Source organism: Rhinopithecus bieti, unplaced genomic scaffold (assembly GCF_001698545.2).
Source record: "Rhinopithecus bieti isolate Rb0 unplaced genomic scaffold, ASM169854v2 scaffold_315, whole genome shotgun sequence".
Taxonomy (NCBI): Eukaryota; Metazoa; Chordata; class Mammalia; order Primates; family Cercopithecidae; genus Rhinopithecus; species Rhinopithecus bieti.
In genome coordinates this window covers 954,894-976,669 of record NW_016803481.1, presented here as the reverse complement: position 1 = coordinate 976,669, position 21,776 = coordinate 954,894, and the positions used below count along the sequence as shown (strand labels likewise).

Here is a 21,776-nt window from a genome sequence, read left to right as displayed (position 1 = left end):
TTTTTTTGAGACGGAGTCTCGCTTTGTCACCCAGGCTGGAGTGCAGTGGTGCTATCTCGGCTCACTGCAAACTCCCCCCGGGTTCACGCCATTCTCCTGCCTCAGCCTCCCGAATAGCTGGGACTACAGGTGGCCGCCATCACTCCCGGCTAATTTTTTGTATTTTTAGTAGAGACAGGGTTTCACCGAGTTAGCCAGGATGGTCTCGATCTCCTGACCTTGTGATCCACCCGCCTCGGCCTCCCAAAGTGCTGGGATTACAGGTGTGAGCCACTGTGCCCGGCCTGTTTATTTTTTTTGAGCGGAGTCTTGCTCTGTTGCCAGGCTGGAGTGCAGTGAGGCGATCTCGGCTCACTGCACCCTTCACTTCCTGGGTTCAAGTGGTTCTCCTACTTCAGCCTCCCGAGTAGCTGGAACTACAGGCGCATGCCACTACGCCCAGCTAATTTTTATATTTTTAGTAGAGGCAGGGTTTCACCTTGTTGGCAGGATGGTTTCGATCTCTTGACCTCATGATCCGCCCACCTCGGCCTCCCAAAGTGCTGGGATTACAGGTGTGAGCCACTATGCCCGGCCCAAATAATATTTTAGGAGCAGATATAGATAATAGACAAAATCAATATATCATATGTCAAGTGGTAATGCCTGCTTAGAGGAAAAAGTGAAAATAAGACTATTTTGCTTAACAACAACAACAAAAGCTGAGTTTAGGAAAAGGAAGCCTGGAAAAAAGAGAAGCTTGTGTGGTTGCATCATACATGTTTAATCAATGCTTCTTGAATGAATGTGCAAAAGACATAAGGGTTATCTGCACATCTAATATACAAAAAAATGATGTGGTGATGAGAGAAAGTACCGAATATAATTTTAAAGTACGGGCCCAGAGAATTAATAGGTTCGTTGCATTCTGCTCTGGTTAGGCTCTCTGCAGGAGTTTTGTGCTGAATTTGGGGAGCCACTTTTTGAGGTAAACTCTGACATGCACATCTGAAGAAGGCAGTCAAGATAATGAGAAAACCAGGCTGAGCATGGTGGCTCACACCTGTAATCCCAGCACTTTAGGAAGCCAAGGGAGGAGGATCACTTGAGCCCAATCAGGAGTTTGAGACCAGCCTGGACAACATAGTGGGATCCCTGTCTCTACAAAAGTTTTTTTTTAAACTCAGCTGGGCATTGTGGCATGTACCTGTAGTCGCAGCTACTCTGAAGGTTGAGGTAGGAGGATTGCTTGAGCCTGGAAGGTTGAGGTTGCAGTGAGCTGTGATGGTGCCACTGCACTCCAGCCTCGGTGACAGAGAAAGACCCTATCTTAAAAAGAAAAGAAAAGTAGAAAACCATATCCAACTGGAATCAGAACTAGGAATATTTATTTATTTAGTTGTATTTTTGAGACGGAGTCTCACTCTGTCGCCCAGGCTGGAGTGCAGTGGCATGATCTCGACACGGCAGCGACCACCTCCTGGGTTCAAGCGATCCTCCTGCCTCAGCCTCCCGAGTAGCTGGGATTACAGGCCCCTGCCACCATGCCCAGCTTATTTTTGTATTTTTAGTAAAGACAAGGTTTCACCGTGTTGGCCAGGCTGGTCTCAAACTCCTGACCCTCAAGCCATCTGGCCACCTGGGCCTCCCAAAGTGCTGGAATAACAGGCGTTAGGCACCATGCCCAGCCAGGACAAAGAATATTTAACATGGAGACTATTTGCAAAGATTATGCTGATTTTTAAAAAGGCTGACTTGTGGAAGAAAAAAGATATTTAATCTTTATCAGTCCAGCCAGATGAATAGGTTGAAGTTACAGGAAACAATTTTAGAAACTATAAAAGGAAGATCTTTATCAGTAAAACTCTCCAGTACGCTTTCAGGTCACTGGAAGTGTAGGAAAGGCTACATGATTATCTATAGGTCTATCAATTTTTGACAAGTACTATATGTAATAATTCTTTTGGAATAAAAATATCCATGATATGTGATATATGTAATTTTAATCACAAATCATAATGATGCTTGACTTCTTGCATAGTACTTATCAGAAGTAAACATTTGCTCCAGAGAAATGATAACAAATAGTATTTGAATCTTACATTTTGAGAAAGGTGAAGCCTACTATAGCAGAACTGTAGTTCTGCTAAGAAAAGGGAAGTCCGTTAGCTGATTGACCTTGGGCAAGTAGTGTCTTGTCTTAATTACCAACCTGAAGGGATTCTGAGATTAAATGAGCTATTAAGTGTAAAGTACTTATTTCCCAGTGAGTGTCTGACCCAAAGAAGTGTTCATTAAATGGTGGTAGTAGTTTTTCTTTACCATTTTAAACTATCAAGAGGCATTATTTGAGAGATTGATATTTTAATTATCATTTTTAATTCCTGTTTCTATGGTATGTGTTTTCCTTGTGTCACCAACCATCCTTCACCCCAGACCCTCCATGTGTCTGTCTCTCAAGTCACAGCTAAATGTAGTAAGGCCTCTTTTATTGGGTATTGTTTGAGGGAAAAACCATTTGGCATGAGTGCAATACCTTCTGATTAACTTCCTAAAAGGTAAACTTGTCTTTTAGCCATTTTAGCTTTAAAAAACATAGTTTCCTGCCTGTTTAAAACAAAGATCCTAAACATGACTTTAACTTCTTGATGAGTCACTGTTATGTGTAGCTATAATTAAATAGTTGTTTTCATTTACTTTATTTTCTTCTCTACTGGTAGCTATCATTTTTTTTTTCCCCAGTGGTTAAGCCTTTTATACTCTCCCAACCACTTTTTAAGTTTCTATGTCTAGTCTGGATTTGGAAACCAAACATTGGCGTTTGCTAAGAATTTTACATGTTAAAATGATGAGATATCTGATACCTGGAATTTGTTTGAGAATACCTCTTGGAGCAGGGAGAGGAAGGGATATAAGATTGGCCATGATTTGCTCATTGTTCCAGCTGGGTGATAGTTATATAAGCGTTCATTAACTGTCTCCTCTTTCTGCTCTTTTACATGTTTGCAGATTTTTGTAATAATAACTGATTTTAAAGAACCACCAGTTAAAAATAGAGTTGTATGTTAGCTATATGCAGGCCTATGCATATTTTGTATCTTTGTTTTTATTTTTGTAAGGATTCACAGGAAAGCGTGGTATTTATCTTTAGTCAGTAGCACTGAGAGCTTAGGGGAGAGGATGTTCACTTTTCTTTTTATCCTGCTGGAGTTTTATGATATTTTTTCCTCTATGAGTTGTGTTTATTTTATATTTATGTATATATGTATTTTAAAAAATTTATAGCTAGTCAGGAAGGAGGTTCATATTCTAGTCTGTAAATTGAAAGTACCAATAATGTCTAATTTATGGGATTCTGAGCACTGCATACTTTTCTATTTTAAACTTTTTTGGTTTTATTTTTATAGATATTTTAGATGGGTAAAATTGGGTTCTGTGTAAGAGAATAAAAGAGCAGTAAAAGGGGCTCTGTAGTGGTGTTTAAACTTTTGGGGATTCTTTTTTAGTATCCAAATCTGGACTTAAGGGTCTTACTAGTTGGTCTCTGTAGTATACCCTGTCATCTCTCCCAATGATGGCTTACTTGCTGCCTGTGCCACCCTTTCTTAATTATTTGCTTTCTTCCAGAAGCCTTACATTCTTAATATTTCTTTCTTCCCTGATTTAAATATTCTGCCCTTTCTGTGTGTACCATTATTGAGTGAAACAGATCTATGCCAAGCTGTACAATGTAAATTCAATTTTAAGTCACCACTAACATACTGGATTCACAATGCAGCATTTTTTGAAGATGGGCGTATAAACTGGTGCCTCTTTGGGAGGCGATTTGACAAAATCTGTCATAACTTAAAATGTATATACTCTGTCACAACCATTGTTCTGCTAGTATTTTACCCTAATACACGTGTACAAAGATGTATGAAGAAGGACGGATGACAAGAAACTGTATGGTGTGTGGATGGAAAAGAAGAAGGAGTTTGGGGTGGGAGGTCAGCTTACCTTTCATTTTATGTTTTTCAAAGTTTACTTTTTTCTGTACCTTATACAGTAATTACTTTTATATTCAAGAGAAAAACTAGAGTAGAATGAGCCATTGTGCCACCTGCAGGCAATACAGTATCGACAGGTTCTTATTCCTAACAGATTTTTCTTGATTATAGTTTTCTTTAGAGGTCAACATTGTTGATGGTAGGCGTCTTCATTGCTCAACTTGACTTCATGTAATATTTTGACAGTTCTAGTCCTTTGGTAATTAAAAGTTTATTTCTGATGGTACGAATTTTTATAATTTTATCAAATATGCATATATGTATTTGTTACATATACATATATATGTAAATGTGGCCATATACTTTTTAAAAAGTATAGTCTTTTTTTTTTTTTCTTCTCAAGTTGTTTTTTTTCTTTACCTCCTTCATTCCTTGGCTTCCCAGGCCATTCACTTTTCCTTCCTGATCATATCCTATACGCACACCCATTCTTCACCCCGGTTCCATTGTGTGTTGCCCACCTGTTCTTTTCTTCTATGCTCTTGTACATAGAGATGTGCATGTGTATGTATGCCTTTAGATACGCAAACCGATGTCAGAACACACATATAAAGGGATATTTTGGTTGTAGTTTTCTTTTTTAAAACCTGATCATATTATGCTTTCTTAAAATAGCATTTTGTTTTTTACACAACACTGCATTAAATAAAATTTACCAAACCACTTGATAAAACTCTAATTCTTTTTAATGATTGGATTTATGTTAATTGATCAAAGTGTATTATAATTTAGCCATTTCTGTATTGATTGAAACAATGCTTTGTAGAGATAAGAAATTGGGGCTGGGCATGGTGGCTTATGCCTGTAATCCCAGCACTTTGGGAGGCCAAGGCAGGTGGATCACCTGAGGTCAGGAGTTGGAGACCAGCCTGGCCAATGTGGTGAAACCCTGTGTCTACTAAAACTACAAAAATGAGCCGGGCATGTTGGTGGGCACCTGTAGTTCCAGCTACTAGGGAGGCTGAGGCAGGAGAATAGCTTGAACCTGGGAGGCAGAGGTTGCAGTGAGCCAGGATCACGCCACTGCAGTCCAACCTGGGCTACAGAATGAGACTGACTAGGAAAAAAAAAAAAGAAATTGGAAAGTAGGTGATGTTCCTGTGTATATATCCCTATGTATGGTTACTTTTATTTCTGTAGAATCGATTCTCAGGAGTAGGATTGCTAAATTAAAGGTGTAAGTTCTTTAAATTTTAATATATATCACAATATTTCTTTCCAAATGATGTCATAATCACATTTAGACCAATGAAATATGGTAGCATTATTGAAGATATATCTTTTAAATTTTTACTGAAATGATATCTCATTGTTAAACTGTTATTTCCTTGACTTCTAGTGCATTTGAGAATTTTTTGAGTAACCTTGATAACTTGGATCTGCTCTTTCTCTACATGTCATATTTTTTCAGTTTAACTGCTTAGTTTTTTTTTTTTTTTCATAATAGGGAATTTTTAACCTTTTGTTTATCTTTTGAAGTTTCTGGTTTTTGTTAAGCATATCTACAAGACCTGTCATCTTCTAAATTTTGTTGTAGATGTTTTACTGTGATTTTTTACATTTGTCTTTATTTTGCCTGATACTTATTTTGTACATATAATGTAAGATAAAAATGCAATTTTTTTTGCTAGATGATAACCAGTTTTTCTATTATAATTTAAAAAAATATTTATTCTCTCCTGCTGAATTAAAATGTAACCTTTGATAGCAGATTGTGCCGTACTTGCTGTAATCTATAATTAAGATCTTTATTCTGTCCTGCCTCTTTGTGTGTCCATTTCTGTACCAGTGCCATATTGATTTCATTACACTGGCTTTTGACTTCTCTGGTCAGAAGTCCACTTTTGGTTTTCTTCTTTTGCGCAATTTTCTTAGTAGTTCTTAAACTGTCTGCTCTAACCCCATTAAAAAGTGGACAAAAGATATGAGCAGACATTTCTCAAAAGAAGACTTACAAGCAGCCAGCAAACATGAAAAAATGCTTATCATCGCTAGTCATCAGTGAAATGCAAATCGAAACTGCAATGAGATACCATGCCATGCCAGTCAGAATGGCCATTATTAAAAAAGTCAAAAAACAACAGATGTTGGCAAGGGCACTGTGAAAAGCAATTTGGAGAGTCCTCAAAGAACCAAAAATAGGCTGGGTGTGGTGGGTCATGCCTGTAATCCCAGTACTTTGGGAGGCCAAGGCGGGCGGATCACCTCAGATCAGGAGTTCCCCCACAAGCCTGACCAACACGGTGAAACCCTGTCTCTACTAAAATACAAAATTAGCTGGGTGTGGTGGTGCACGCCTGTAATCCCAGCTACTCGGGAGGCTGAGGCAGGAGAATCACTTGAACCCAGGAGGTGGAGTTTGCAGTGAGCCGAGATTGCACCACTGCACTCCATCCCGGGTGACAGAGCCAGACTCCGTCTCAAAAAAAAAAGAAACACAGAACTAAAAGTGGAAAAATTCTACTCAGCAATTCCAGTATATATATCTCTGTCTCCAGTATATATATATATACACACACACACACGCACACACACACACAGAGTATTTCCAGTATATGTATTTTCCAGTGTGTATATATATATATATATATATATATCTAGTATATATATATCCAGTATATATATATATCTTCAGTATATATATATTTCCAGTATATATATCTCCAGTATGTGTGTGTGTGTATATGTATATGTGTATGTGTGTGAAGAAATAAAAGGATATTATATAAATAAATATTTATTATTTTAGTATTCTGCCAAATCATTGACAAAAGATATTTTCTCCTTTATTCCAATATTTTGCCGGTTAATTGCCAGGATATATATAAATAAAATATCCTTTTATTTCCTTTGGGTATAAACCCAAAGGAAAATATATTGTTCTACCAAAAAGACACATGCACCCATGTGTCCATCGCTGCACTATACACAATAGCAAAGACATGCAGTCAGCCTAGGTCCCTTTCAACAGTGGAATGGATAAAGAAAATGTACATTTACACCATGGAATACTACCCATAAAAAAAGAACAAAATTATGTCCTTTGCAGCAAGGTGGGTACAGCTGGACGCCGTTATCCTATGTGAATTAATGCAGAAATAAAATTAAATACCACATGCTCACTTATAAGTGGGAGCTACACTTTGGGTACACATGCATGTAAAGATGAGAGCAGTAGACACTGGAGACTCCAAGATGGGGGAAGGAGGAAGTGGGGGGCAAAGGTTGAAAAAAAATAACTTGGGTACTATGCCCACTACCTGGCCACCATGCCCAGCTAATTTTTGTATTTTTAGTATAGATGGGGTTTCACCATGTTAGCCAGGCTGGTCTCGAGCTCTTGACCTGAAGTGGTTGGCCCACCTCAGCCTCTCAAAGTGCTGGTATTACAGGCATGAGCCACCACGCCGAGCCTAGGTCCTATTTTTAAATTGAAAGGAAAACGTTTTAGGCTTCTTTCTCAATATAGTTATTCATAAATATTGGGAAAGGTTACCACTGTCAATGAAAATCTCTTTCCCATTCTTTTTCTAGGTGTTTCCTGCTCAATTAGAGAAACTTTTATTTTTAAATGTATTGTATCATATCTCAATTTGATACTTTCTTTTATTTCAGGTTTTTTTTTTTTTTTTGGTTTTGTTTTGTTTTTAAAGATACCGAGGTTTTGCTATATTGCCCAGGATAGTCTTGAACTTCAGGCCTCAAAGAGTCCTCTTGCCTCAGTGTCCTGAGCCGCTGGGATTACAGACATGAGCCACTGCACACAGCTAATTTTCAGTTTTTTGACAATATAATTGCTTGAGTTTTCTAGACATTGTTTTGCCAAATCATTGACAAAAAGATATTTTCTCTTTTATTCCATTGTTTTGCCAGTTAATTCTTTTCTGTGTCTTACCATTTTCCTATAAACTTTAAGTCAGTGTTTACTTATAAAGGATTTAGTGGGTATCTCACTCTAATTCCTAATTTTATTGATTTGATTTATTGAATAGATAATAATAATCACATGGTTAAAATAATTTTTTAAAAAAGCTTCCTATGAACAGCTTTCTTCCCATTCCTCTCCTTAATCTCTCTAGTTCCCAACCCTGCATTCAAAGTAACCACTGTTATTGGATCTCTTCCACAGATTATTTTATGCATATGAAAGTGAAATTACACACATACATACTCTATATATTTATTGTGTGTGCATGCAATCTTAATTTTATTTGAAATGCTTTTAGTGTTTTGCTGTTTAGAATAATATTTGCCCTTCTTATGTTTTTACCAGAGTGTTTTTTTTCTAGCCTTCTTTTCCATAGAATTTTTTCTTTAAAATGGCTGCTAAGTTTTACTGAATGCCTTTTCAACATCTATTGATATAACCATATAATTTCTCTGCCTTAAATGTGTTGACATATTGGATTATGTTGATTCCTAAAAATGAACCACTCTTGCATTTCTGCGTAGATTATAGTGGTATACAGTGAACCCCCCTTATCCACTGGGAATACATTCTGAGACTCCCAGTAGATGCCTGAAACTGCAGATAGTATCAAACTCTATGTATACTGTGTGCAGATTTCATTTTCCTTCTTCACAGTTTCACAGAAGATTCATTCTTATAGTTCTTAGTAACCTCAGCATACGATTTTTTTTTTTAAACTTAAATTGAGAACTTTCACCTTTTCACTGAAAGGAAGCACTTTTGGCTTCTGTTTGGTGTATTGAAATTGCCAGCATCATTATTCTTGAGCTTTGGGGCCATCATTCTGTAGAATAAGGATTACTTAAACAGGAGCACTGTTAGATACCAGGACAGTCAGTGTGATAATCTAGAGAGCTAGTAAGTTACTAAGGGGCAGGTAGGGTCTACAGTGTGGATGCCCTGAAGGAGGGGCATGAGGTTTCTAAGCTACTAACAGTCGCTCAAATTTTAAAACTCACAAATTGTTTATTTCTGGAATTTTCCACGTAATATTTTCAGACCATGGTTACTGCAGGTTACTGAAACCACAGAAAGCCAAAGTAAAACAGCAGATAAAGTGGGGGACTACTGTATTTCTCATATGTCCTGCACTCTATAGTCTAATGTGAGTTTTTACTTAGAACTTTTACGTTTAATTTTTAAGTGAAATGGTATGTTCTGTGTACGACCTTTATTAAGTATGCTATTGAATAATTCTGTCTTCATAAAATGGATTGGAACATTTCCTGTATTTTTCTATAGTTTAGTATTATTAGAATTGTTTTTAAAATAGATTGATTCTGCTGAGAACTCAGCTGATTTTGATGCCTCTTTGTATAGATTCTTAATTACCTTTATTTTACGCTATTTGGTTCAACTAAAGAATTTATTTTTTGGTCAATTTTGATATATTCTGTTTTACTAGGAAATCATTTTCTCTTTTGGGTTTTAAATGAATTGTCATGTGGTTGCATTTATAATTTCTTAGGGGTTTTTTTCCCCCAATACTATGGCTGTATTTTTCTTTTCATTCTGAATCTTAGCAGTTTTTTTCTCTCTTTTTTCTTTATTAGACTTTCTGTGTAATTATTTAATAGTCTTTCAAAGAGCCAACATTTGGACTTATGCCTTCTGTAGCTTCATTTTATATTAATTTCAACTAGTATTTCTTAGTTTCATTTTTCTAGCTTATTTTGATGTATATATTTTATTTTCTAGTTTTTTAAATACTATTTTTTCTTTTGACTTTTAAAATATTTAGGCTGTAAATTTTAAAACAGTAAGAATATGAATTTTAAAATATTAAAGTCTTTAAGGCCATACATTTACTTCTAAATACAACTTTTATTGGGTCATTTGGGTTTTCTGGGTTTTTTGTTGTTGTTGTTCTCCCCCTCAAGACAGAGTCTTGCTCTGTCACCCATCCTGGAATGCAGTGTCGCTCACTGCAGCCTCCGCCACCCAGGTTCAAGCAGTTCTGCTTCTGCCTCCTGAGTAGCTGGGATTACAGGTGTGTGCCACCACACCCAGCTAATTTTTGTATTTTTAGTAGAGGCAGAGTTTCACTGTGTTGGCCAGGCTGGTCTCGAACTTCTGACCTCATGATCTGCCTGCCTCGGCCTCCCAAAGTGCTGGGATTACAGGCGTGAGCTACCGTTCCTGGCTTGGATTTTTGTTATGAATAATAATCCTCTTTTTTTGTCACAGTGTATAGCTATGTGGATCATAATTTCCTTTGTGATTTCTTCTTTGATCCAAGGGTTATTTATGATTATCTTGTAGTTTATAAGTAGTTATTTTGTACATTTTCTCTAGATTGTTTGGATTATATATATGAAATTAAACCTTTTGTTTTACCATGTTTGTGATCAATTATGGTAATGGACAAAGGAAAAAAAAAACTTCTTTGTTAGAAGGTTTACAAAATATCTTTTTATCTTTAAAATTATGTTTATTGATAATATAGCAAATTTCTCTTTTTTAAATTTTCTCCAACTATATTTGTTCATTCTAAAGGGTATACTTAAATAACTCATTTATATTTTAAAACAGAATTATTAAAGTTGTTATGATTTTTGCTTTATTACCTCTCATGTTATTTGGTCTTTGTGTTTGTAACTCTTATATCTTGGTCATAAACTGTGTATTTTATAACTGTATAATCTATTTTCTTTTCTTTTTTTTTTGGAGACCAAGTCTTGCTCTGTCGCCAGGCTGGAGTGCAGTGGCGTGATCTTGGCTCACTGCAACCTCTACCTCCCAGGTTCAAACGACTCTCCTGCTTCAGCCTCCTGAGTAGCTGGGACTACAGGTGCATGCCACCACGCCCAACTAATTTTTGTATTTTTAGTAGAGATGGGGTTTCACCATGTTGGCCAGGATGGTCTTGATCTCTTGACCTCACGATCTGTCTGCCTTGGCCTCCCAAAGTGCTGGGATTACAGGTGTGAGCCACCACGCCCAGCCTCTCTTTTTTTTTCATAGGTTGCTTGTTTTCTATGACCAGGTGCTTGAATGTGATCCAGCATCCATACATTTATATCCCTAATGCCTTTTAATAAAAGGTTTTTATTATCATGTTCTACAAAGTGGCTTCACCATTTTGCATTTCAGCCAGTAACATACAAGAATTCCATTTTCTCCACATCATTGCCACACTTGTTGTTTTATGTTTATTTTTAAAATAATAGGCATTCAAATGAGTGTGATTGTATTTTGTTTTTTTGTTTCTTTTTTTTTTTTTTTTTTTTTTGAGACAGAGGACTCACTGTGTTGCCCAAACTAGCCTTGAACTACTGGCCTCAAGCGATCTTCCTGCCTCAACCTCCTAAGTAGCTGGGATTACAGGTGTAAGCCATTGCACTCAGTGTGGATGTGATCTTAATACCCATTTTTATTTAGTTCTTAATCTATGTTTAAAATAACTTCAAAACATCTGTCAATTAGAAAAAAAATAATCTGTCTCCTCTGCCAGAAGAGCTTTGTGAAATTGAGAGAATTCATAACATCTTGTTTGCTTGGTCCTCTGTTTTAGAACATTTTGTTTTGTAGAATATTTTAAGCTCATTTATGTCTGAAATATAACTGACAAAATTCAGTGTCTTATGGTTACATAAATTTGTATCAGTGACTTAATCTGTTTTCTTGTCTGTTAAATGAGGGTCTTTGATGATAACTTCCTAGCATGGAAGTTATCAAAGGATTCCTTCTAGAAGAGGATCCTGACCTTTATTCTGTTTTCATGGTACATGCTACATGCTGAACATACTACATGTAAACATGTTGCATGGTTCTCATGATTACAGAATAAAGGTCAGGATCCCCTTCTAGATCATCTACTCCTCACACATACTGTGTTAAAGGCCAGCAACACAAGCCTACTGATTACCTAAATAAATCTCATAATTTCTTTTCACTGTTCCCTCTTCCTGGAATCTTTCCTCCAATGATTCTCACCTCCCTCTACGCCTTGATGTTGTAGAAGTCTTATTCTAATCCTCAAATAACAGCCAGATTTCACTCTAAGAAATCTTCCTAGTTCTCTCTAACCTAAATTAGTTTCTGGATTGTTATTCATATACACGTTTTATTTTTAGTCTTTTTTTAATGTTATACTTTTTATTCGAGAGAGGCGTGTCTATAATTTTTGTCCCTAGTCTCTATTCTCCCCACCTTCTGCCATTTAATGAGCTCCTAAGCTCCTGTACTGTTGGGACCATATCTTACTCATATTTTGGTTCTTGTGTCTATGCCAGGGCAAGCTGGTGCTTCATATATTTTAACTGAATTTGAGCAGATAGTGAAAAATGTGTTTTGACCAGTAATCATTTTTGTGTCTTTGGTTTACTATTTTGCGCAGGAACTACAATGAGGAACATTTTCAATAGTTTCATTTTGTACTTTATATCTACTTTTTTAGGACAGATTCACCCCCCCAGCCCAAGATGGAGTTTCACTCTGTGGCCCAGGCTAGAGTGTAATGGTGTGATCTCGGTTCACTGCAACCTCCGCCTCCTGGGTTCAAATGATTCTCCTGCCTCAGCTTCCCGAGTAGCTGGGATTACAGGCATGTGCCAGCACGCATGGTAAATTTTGTATTTTTAGTACAGTTGGGGTTTCGCCATGTTGGTCAGGCTGGTCTCGAACTCCTGACCTCGGATGATCCACCCGCCTCAGCCTCCCAAAGTGCTGGGATTACAGGTGTGAGCCACCGCGCCTGGGCCTGTCTTTTAAGTCAGCAAGAAAATTATCTACAACAGGATCTTCATTAATGCTACAATTTAGAATATAAATGTGAAAGGTTTCTAACTTTACCTTGTACATTTTGCATATATCATTAGTCATTGTTGGACACTTCGGCCATGCATAATGTACTTCAGTACTGAATGTGTATTTTAATGTGAGAGTTTTTGACATCAACATTTTTAACTTTTGTCTAATTTATAATCTCAACTTAGAGTTAATGGAAATCGGTGCCTCTATGGCTGTGGTTTTAACCAGCTAATAAGTTGTCTTCATGATCTTTAGCTTCTAAACAATGAATAGTAAATACCATTTTTTGTGAAGATCTGTGTCTGAATTGAAAGGGATCAAACTGTATGGTGAATAAAGCGGTAGAATGCAAATCAGAAGACATAATATTTAACATGATTAGCTAGTGTCAACTCTTGATATCCATAAGTTATATAATTAAAATTTTTGTTCAACACTTGATTAACATAAATATTTCTCAATTTTCTATCTTTGTTCTACAGAATGGTAGATAACGCAGATCATCTCTGGAAAGGATATTGATCCGCCTCATGTAAAGTATGCTCAGTTCCTTTCCAGTGGTGTAAGTATCAAGTCCTTCTTGATTTTTATCTTCATAGTCATTTTAATAAAGTTAAGATGTCATTATGATTATCATCCAGATTCGACAATGGGTGTTCATAGAGTTGAAAAGTTTTTTTAGGAAATGAATCAAATGGTATACCTGTTTGACATTAAGGTGAGTAAGTGTTGTGATCATGTGGTGAGAAATGAATCTTTAAATCTATCAGCCTTCTCTTACCATTTCTGTTTTCAGCTTTGAATTTTGACATTAATTTTAAAGTGAATATAAAATTACTTATTATTTTTAACTGCTTAAAGCTTAGAAGCATCCAAGATAGATGGCTAACAGTTCAAGAGAGCTAGTATTGGATTCCTTGTGACAAGCAGACTACTGGAAGCATACACCTTCATGTTGCCTTTTGTGTGAAAACTCCTAGCACCTTAACCATTTTCCTTTACCTGCTGGGGGCATGATAATGTAGTTAAGCCTATTAGCTAATGTGCTAGCCTTTCTTTGGAGTCAGGCAGAAAATATAAATTGAGATAGTGGTATTGTGTTGAGAGTGTTTTTGTGCTAGGATATGAACTATAACCACCAGTTCATATTAAATAGGCCTTTGAATAAAAGTATTCCGGGAATTTCAGATATTAGAGAAGACAGAGTATCTATTAGCTCATTAAGTGCATCTTTAGAGTCTAATGCAGAGTGCCTTTAGCATAAGTATTTTCTAAAATTTGATGGAGTCTCCACTTTGCTTAAATTCCTTCCGTTTTGGTTGACAGTTCTATAATACAATAAGTAGATATTAAGAGAGGTTTTCCTTGTTATTTAGGCTTTTCATTATAGTTTCCCCCCACCCCGATAGATTCTGTGATACAGTGAAAAGTTTCTGGAACAGACCTGGAAGATGTGAACTGTAGCCTGACTTTCTGCTAAGTAGCTATATCCTTGGGAAGGCACTTCACCTCTTTGGGCCTTAGTTTCCCTCCCCACTTTTTAAAAAAATTTATTTGCTAATAGCTGTTTTCAATCTATCAGCCTTCTCTTTTACCATTTCTATTTTCAACTTTGAATTTTGACATTAATTTTAAATTGAATATAAAATTACTTATTATTTTTAACTGCTCAAAGCCTAGAAGTTTCTGAGATAGATGGCTAAGCATTCAAGAGAGTTAAGATGTCTAATGGCTATTGAAAATAGTAAGATGTCTAATAGTTACTGAAATGAATGTAAGCATCATGAAGCTGTGAATTTTTGCGTGATTTGTTCCTTGTTGTGTCCTCTGTGCCTCGCATAGGATCTGTTACTTAGTAGGCTTAAATGAATGGTTTTTGTCTAAATGGTCTCCAGTTTTCTCATTTTCTCATTCCACACCTAATTTGTATCTCCCTCTATAAATGTGCATGTTTGTACTTGGATTTTTGTTACATATGGTAGAAATAAGATGATCAAAGTATGATTTCATGAATCACAGTGTTAATTGCCATACAAAGAGAATTTTTTCTTGACTTCACAGTACTTAAAGATGGGGAGAGTAACATGGACAGACTTCACAGGGAATACACTCAATAGATGAGGTACATTAACCACATTGTGAGTGTGTTCCAAAACTATTAAAGTGTCTTTACTCAATTATGATGAAAGGAGGCCTCTGTGTTCAAGTGAAGGCTGAGTGGAAGTGCACCTTTATATGAGCAGTTCTTGGGAGAAGCTGATTTGACCACCATAGCTGAGATCCGAGACCACAAGTAAGGCCCCTCATTGCTAGAAAGTGCTGGCCTGCAAGATGTAAAAGCTTTGAAGTCTTTTGCAGCCTGAGCTCTCCGGTTTTGGAGAAGCCGCTGACAGAGAGTAGCCCTGCCACAGCCTAAGCTCCCAAACTGTCTGTTAGGCTCTTGAGTGTATATGTATTTTGAAGTCCAGTAGTTGTGACAGTAACTCACATATATGGTTTGATAATGAGGTGACATTCCTGAGAGGATGGAGAGTTCACTCTCTGATAAAAATATTGTGATTGACTCTAGAGTGTGTTAAGTTATCATGCAGTAAATATCATATATGCAAAACAAAACTAACCTATTTTGCCTAGTCATTCTAGATAATAAAAATAAAGACAGCAGAATTATGCTAAAGAAAAAGCTGTTATTCAATAAAATTTTACTAACTGTTGGTGCTTTACAAGTAAGGTAGTAATGTCCTTTCTACCCATGTTATTTCAAGGTTAATTATTTGTGAATGCTTTAATCTTATCTGCTCTATGTGTTTGTAGAATTTAGCTTATGAAATTATATTCTGGACCTCATGCCTTATCCAAGAAGGGTTTAGGTACATATTCAAGTCAGGATAAAATATATTGTAGAAAAGTTATTATTATGGTCTTATGGTATGATATTTTCTTAGAATATCAGTTTATGAACTGAGCCATAATTCCTGAATTTAATTGTTCTTTTACGCCTTAAACATTCTCTGTTATTACAGTGTTGAAATTCTTCTCACATCATTTTCAATTATTGTTGGCCTGAGTCTGCATTCAGATTAGTAATTTAAAGTGAAAGATGTTCCTTATCCTGTGAACAATCCTTGTGCAAAAGAAAATTAATTCAATTCTTACATGTTATCTTTTTCTGTTATAAAAGAATTGCTGGTATCATGGACTTAGATGACCTTTGTAGGTCATTTACTGCCATAAATTCGTGATTATGTGCTTAAACTAGGTAAATTATGAGAAATAAAATTTTGAAATGCCAGTGTGTATGCCTTTGTTTATATTAGTACACATTGGAACATTATTCTCAATATCCAGGAGAGCTTCTAGTCTCAGCGTTTTCTCAGTAAAATATCGTATCTTCAGTGTCACATGCATGCTTTGATCCTGTTTGTTATGCTCTTAATCATTTTGCTTTGTAGTGATCATATGAATGATCATTCTAGCAATTGTGGATCATTTTGCTTTAGGTTATGTTTGCATTAGGGACCTCTCAGTGCAGGGCACAGACATCTAATTTGAACAAGGTGATACATAAAGGGAAATGTATTCTCTGATGAAACAAAACAGCAAGAAGAGCAGGGATGTATCAGGGGCTTAGGGATTATTGGAACAAGGGATATGAGCACTGCACAGCTTTCGCCATCGGTCTGTTCTAAGTTTCTTGGTATGTCCGCTTCATCTTCCCATGAACTAGCTGCTTCTGTATAATAAGAAATTTACCAGACTAATATCTTCCTGAAACCGAGCACAGTTATGGTGACTGTTCATCTTTCCCCTCGTCTGACTAGAAAATTGTGGGGAGAGCAAGGTTTGGCTTTCTTGTGCGCCCACCCCACTGGCCAGAAGGTGGGGTATTATGAGTGATAGCCCAAGAACATGTGCTTGAAAACAATGAGGTGTTCTAGGCAGACAAAGTAATAGGTGGCCTATTGTTTCTCCTTTTATGACTTGGAATAAAAGTGGTTCTAATAGTCAATGAATCTGAAATGACATAAAATATTAGATTGTTTTATATGCTGTGAAATCTTTAGTTTTGACAATTCTAATTCAAGTGTTAGGATGGATACTTTTCAGTAATAAGTGAAATTCATATAACTTACTTTTGTTTTATGCTAATACAGAGTGCTGCTCCATACCAGGAATAGTTTGAAGAACCGTATACAGATAACTAACTGCTCTGATATGAATACTGTAGGAAAATACTGTGATTGGGAATTTTTGTCCATATAATAAAACAGTTACTGAAGTCATCAAAAGTAAGATCACTTTATGAAATACTTTGATAACATGAAGGCTGAAGATAGCAACAAACAGGTCTACTTCATTTTCAAGGGAAAATAATAATGTTTATGTTTAATTTTTTTCATTACAAAATATTGTGCGGGGAACTTAGGCCATCAAGAAAGAATATAATAATCATGAAAATAGGTCTTTTTAAAATGATGCCTAGCTTGTTACAAGTGAGTACGGAAGAAATCAGACCGTAACATTTGTAGGTGTAGGGCAGATACTGTGGCCTGTGGGCACAAATGGCCTGCAACATGTTTAGGTCCACAGAATATGTGTGTTTGGTTGTGTTTTATTTTAATGAGCTTGTTTTTAAAACTAGGGAGATTTCATCTAAAGTTGTAGATTTCTGCCTACTTATTTTTAAAAGAATTTGAAAGATAAAACAATCAGTAAAATGGAATAGTCTATCCAAAGGTAATGCAGATTCATATGGAAATTGTGTATATGATAAAGGCAGCATTTCACATCAGAGGAGAAGACAGATATTCAATAAAAACATACGACATCTAGCTGTCCATTTGGGATGAAATAAAGCCCCAATTTTTTATACTTGTTAAGTCAATAAAAATTCTAGATGGAGCAAAGATTTTAAATGTAGAGAACTATTACTAGGACCCCTAGGTTCATCAGTAATTGGAGTATTTTTATCTAAACGGCTTTAAATGAGACTTAAAGGAGTAGAATAGCCTGTGTCCCAAATCATATGTTTCCAGTTAAGTCCTGCAAGGTATTGTAAAGGAGAATGATGTGTGCTTTTGGAGTCAATAAGACCTAGGCTTAAATCTTTTTCCTAATGTTTACTCAGATTTTTTGTAAGGTATAAAACTACTCTGAGCCTCAGTTTCCTCAACAATCCATCAACATAAAATGAAATGAATAAAGAACATCTACCACTAGAGTTGCTGTGAAAATTGGATGAGATTATGTTATGTGTGAAACTCTTACCCAGTTCCTGCCTAGAAGTGACTGTTCAATAAAGTTTTCATGTAGAAGGACAAAGAAACAGTGAAACTTTCAATAGCTGTGGGGCACTGGCCCAGAGCAGATGTTTGTTTGAGAAAGATGAAAAAACTTCTTGACATCAATTTCCATCTGCAAACACTTATTGAGAGCCTATGCATGCCATGCATTATATTTGGCACTAGAACAATAAATATCAAAATAAAAGAGATTACCACTTCAAAATATCTTGAATGGGAAAGTCAGATCTTATAAGAAAGTAATTCAAGGCCGAGCATGGTGGCTCACACCTGTAATCCCAGTACTTTGGGAAGCTGAGGTGAGCGAATCACCTGAGGTCAGGAGTTTGAGACCAGCCTGACCAACATGTTGAAACCCCATCTCTACTAAAAATACAAAAGTAGCCAGGCTTGGTGGCAGGTGCCTGTAATCTCAGCTACTCAGGAGGTTGAGGCAGGAGAATCACTTGAACCCAGGAGGTGCAGGTCGCAGTGACTCAAGGCCGTGCCACTGCACTCCAGCCTGGGTGACAAGAGCGAAACTCTGTATCCAAAACAACAACAACAACAACAGAGGAATTCAAGCAGTGAGAATTTTTACAGTATTTGACTACTCTCTTAGTATTGTTATTCACCCTAAGAAAACATTTTCTGATATGCTGCAGTATCTTGTGCTAGTTAAAGGAAACATGTAAAAGTAATTTCCTAAGAAAAATGAATAGCATTGTCTGGCTACAACCACGAAAGATCTATTTCTCAGGGTAGCTATTAAGAGAGAATGCATTACCAGAGATGAAAAACTTAGGAAATTGCTAAGTAGTGAATGAAATGGTGCTTTTTTTTTTTTTAATGTACCTCTCTTTTCCACTTAAATATTTTTGCTGGTTATTAGCATTTGCTTGGACTTAGCTTAGCAAATCATTTGTTTTCACTAAATGAGGTTGTAGAGAATTCCTAGGTCTGTGTAGCTAATAGTTGGTAAATAATATAATACAAACTATTTTTTCAGCAATTTTCCATTAATACTCTAATGTAGAGTAATACACTTGAGATGGGCAAAACACTTCTAAGTTATCACATAACCTGGGTTTAATGCACTCCATGTACCTAATCTGTTGTTTTGGTATTATTTACATAACTAAAATTTTGGTTCTGATATTTACCAAAATTGAGGAAAATGTAAATTGCATGCCATATGAAATTAGGTTTTATGTTACACCTATGTTCACCTACTGACACATTTAGTATCTGTACCAATCCATTTGCCATGGCACAATCATTCTAGCATGGGACATACTTTCCTTTTCAGTAAAGAAGCTTGTGTAGAAATACTGCATCTTCTGAGCATTCTCTAATGATATGTGCTTTGGTAGATACTGTCAATAAAGAGACTTCTTTTTATCTTTTTTTTTTTTTTTTTCAGTTTGCTGGAAACCATGTCTCATTATACAGATGAACCCAGATTCACCATAGAGCAGATAGATCTGCTTCAGCGACTTCGGCGTACTGGAATGACTAAACATGAAATTCTCCATGCCTTGGAAACTTTGGACCGTCTTGATCAAGAGCATAGTGACAAGTTTGGAAGAAGGTCCAGCTATGGAGGAAGTTCATATGGGAATAGTACCAACAATGTCCCAGCATCTTCTTCTACAGCTACAGCTTCCACACAGACGCAGCATTCGGGAATGTCCCCATCACCTAGCAACAGTTATGATACTTCCCCGCAGCCTTGCACTACCAATCAAAATGGGAGGGAGAATAATGAGCGATTATCTACATCCAATGGAAAGATGTCACCAACTCGCTACCATGCAAACAGCATGGGTCAGAGGTCATACAGTTTTGAAGCCTCAGAAGAGGACCTAGATGTAGATGATAAAGTGGAAGAATTAATGAGGTTAGTGACTTTGCTTATTTAGAGTCCCTAGAAACATCTGTATTCTTAGATTGTTCTTAGATTCTTAAATAGTATGCTGCATTTCAGCTACTTAGCTATAAGAACTGTAACTTCCTTCTCCCACCTTTGGAGATGAAAGGAAGTTCAAGCTTTATGTTTTTAATTTAAATTTTCTCTTCTTTACTTCAGTCCTTTCTCTTTGCTGCTTGATAAGTCTTTTCCATTCTCTGTTTATCAAACACTAATCTTCTCTATGACTCTAATAGCTAATTTCTGACTAACAGACACATTCTAATCCCGAAATCTGTAGTAAGTACTTTTTCTGAGGGATAATTTTATCTTGATACAGAATACATATACTCTTAATTTTTCTCTCCAACATTCTAATCAAGAAAATAATTTGGGGTACCTATTATATAGGTTCTAATTTTAGCAATAGATGACACACACACTCACACACACATACACACACAGTCTTATAAATGTATGAACTCTTAGAGTTTTAAACACTGAGAAAAGAAATCTACTATTTTTTTTTTTTTTTTTTGAGATGGAGTCTTGCTCTGTATGCCCTGGCTGGAGTGCAATGGCGCCATCTCAGCTCACCTCAGTCTCCGCCTCCCAGGTTCAAGCAGTTCTCCTGTCGCAGCTTCCCGAGTAGCTGGGATTACAGGCATGCACCACCACGCCCAGCTCTTTTGTATTTTTAGTAGATGCGGGGTTTCTCCATGTTGATCAGGCTGGTCTCGAACCCCTGATCTCAGGTGATCCATGTGCCTCAGCCTCCCAAAGTGCTGGGATTACAGGCGTGAGCCACCGAGCCCAGCCCACAAGAAATCTACTTTCAACAGAGATAATTAGGAAAGGCTTCACACTGGACCCTGGGACACTTTGAGGGTAGTACCATGTGTTTTCCATTATTGTGCCTCCAGGATCTGGAACTTTCCCTGGCACATGGTAAGGGCCTAATATGTTTAATGAATGGGTGACCTTGACCTAAATGGTTAAGAATAGCATTTGTTTTTAAAATACAGGAACTTTATTTAAAATTAAGGGAATAGTAAAGGGTAGAAAAGGCAAGGCGTGTCTTCAGTCTGATAAAAATTACTGACAGGTAAGACAATGTAATAAGAATAATATATTAGGAAACAATACAGGTTTTGGGAGACTTTGAGTTCCATACTAGTTTATTTACTTTTGTTGGAATTGAGGAGTTTTGTAAAAACTCCTCTAGGAATAGAGATGATAAAGGTATTGTTTTCAGTAGATTTCCACTACCATAGAAGGGAAAGAGCCTGCAAATAAATTAGTTACAGTAGATAATGAAAGAAACTGTAGCAGGAATTTGTCAGAAATAAAAATAGTACCTATAAGTATCATTATAATTCTTTCTAAAGATTTTAAACTTCAAGATGGAATAGTAGTGACACATAATATTGCCACTTGGAAGATCTGTCCAATAGTACCACAATGTTGAAATATCCTTCAAACTGTCCTGAATTTATTTTTATAGATCTTTATTATATGAAATTCTGTGCTAAATCCACTATTTTATCTGGATTCCAGATACAGTATAAATAAAGTATAATATTAATACCTGTAATGAATAATATGATACAGCAGTTACAGTTACAAGTCATTGTTTTGTTTTGTTTTGTTTTGTTTTGTTTTGTTTTGTTTTTTTGAGACAGAGTCTTGCTCTGTCACCCAGGCTGAAGAGCAGTGGTGTGATCTCGGTTCATTGCAACCTCCGCCTCCTGGGCTGAAGTGATTCTCCTGCTTTAGCCTCCCGAGTAGCTGGGACTGCAGGCATGTGCCACCACGCTCAGCTAATTTTTTTAAAA

At 36.5% G+C, this 21,776-nt stretch overlaps 1 protein-coding gene across 16 annotated transcripts in view; it reads left to right on the top strand.

Annotated features, from left to right (window-relative positions):
• HMBOX1 (homeobox containing 1) overlaps nucleotides 1–21,776 on the top strand; it is a 189,891-nt gene that overhangs the window by 66,258 nt on the left and 101,857 nt on the right. For all 16 annotated transcript variants that reach the window (XR_001887774.1, XR_001887773.1, XM_017884643.1 and 13 more), the window contains exons 2-3: nucleotides 13,233–13,312; nucleotides 19,456–19,932. Coding sequence is in view for 14 of the 16 variants with exons in the window: in XM_017884643.1 (XP_017740132.1) it covers nucleotides 13,290–13,312; nucleotides 19,456–19,932 (500 nt within the window). In the remaining 2 variants the exon portion in view is untranslated. The remainder of the gene's footprint in view (nucleotides 1–13,232; nucleotides 13,313–19,455; nucleotides 19,933–21,776) is intronic.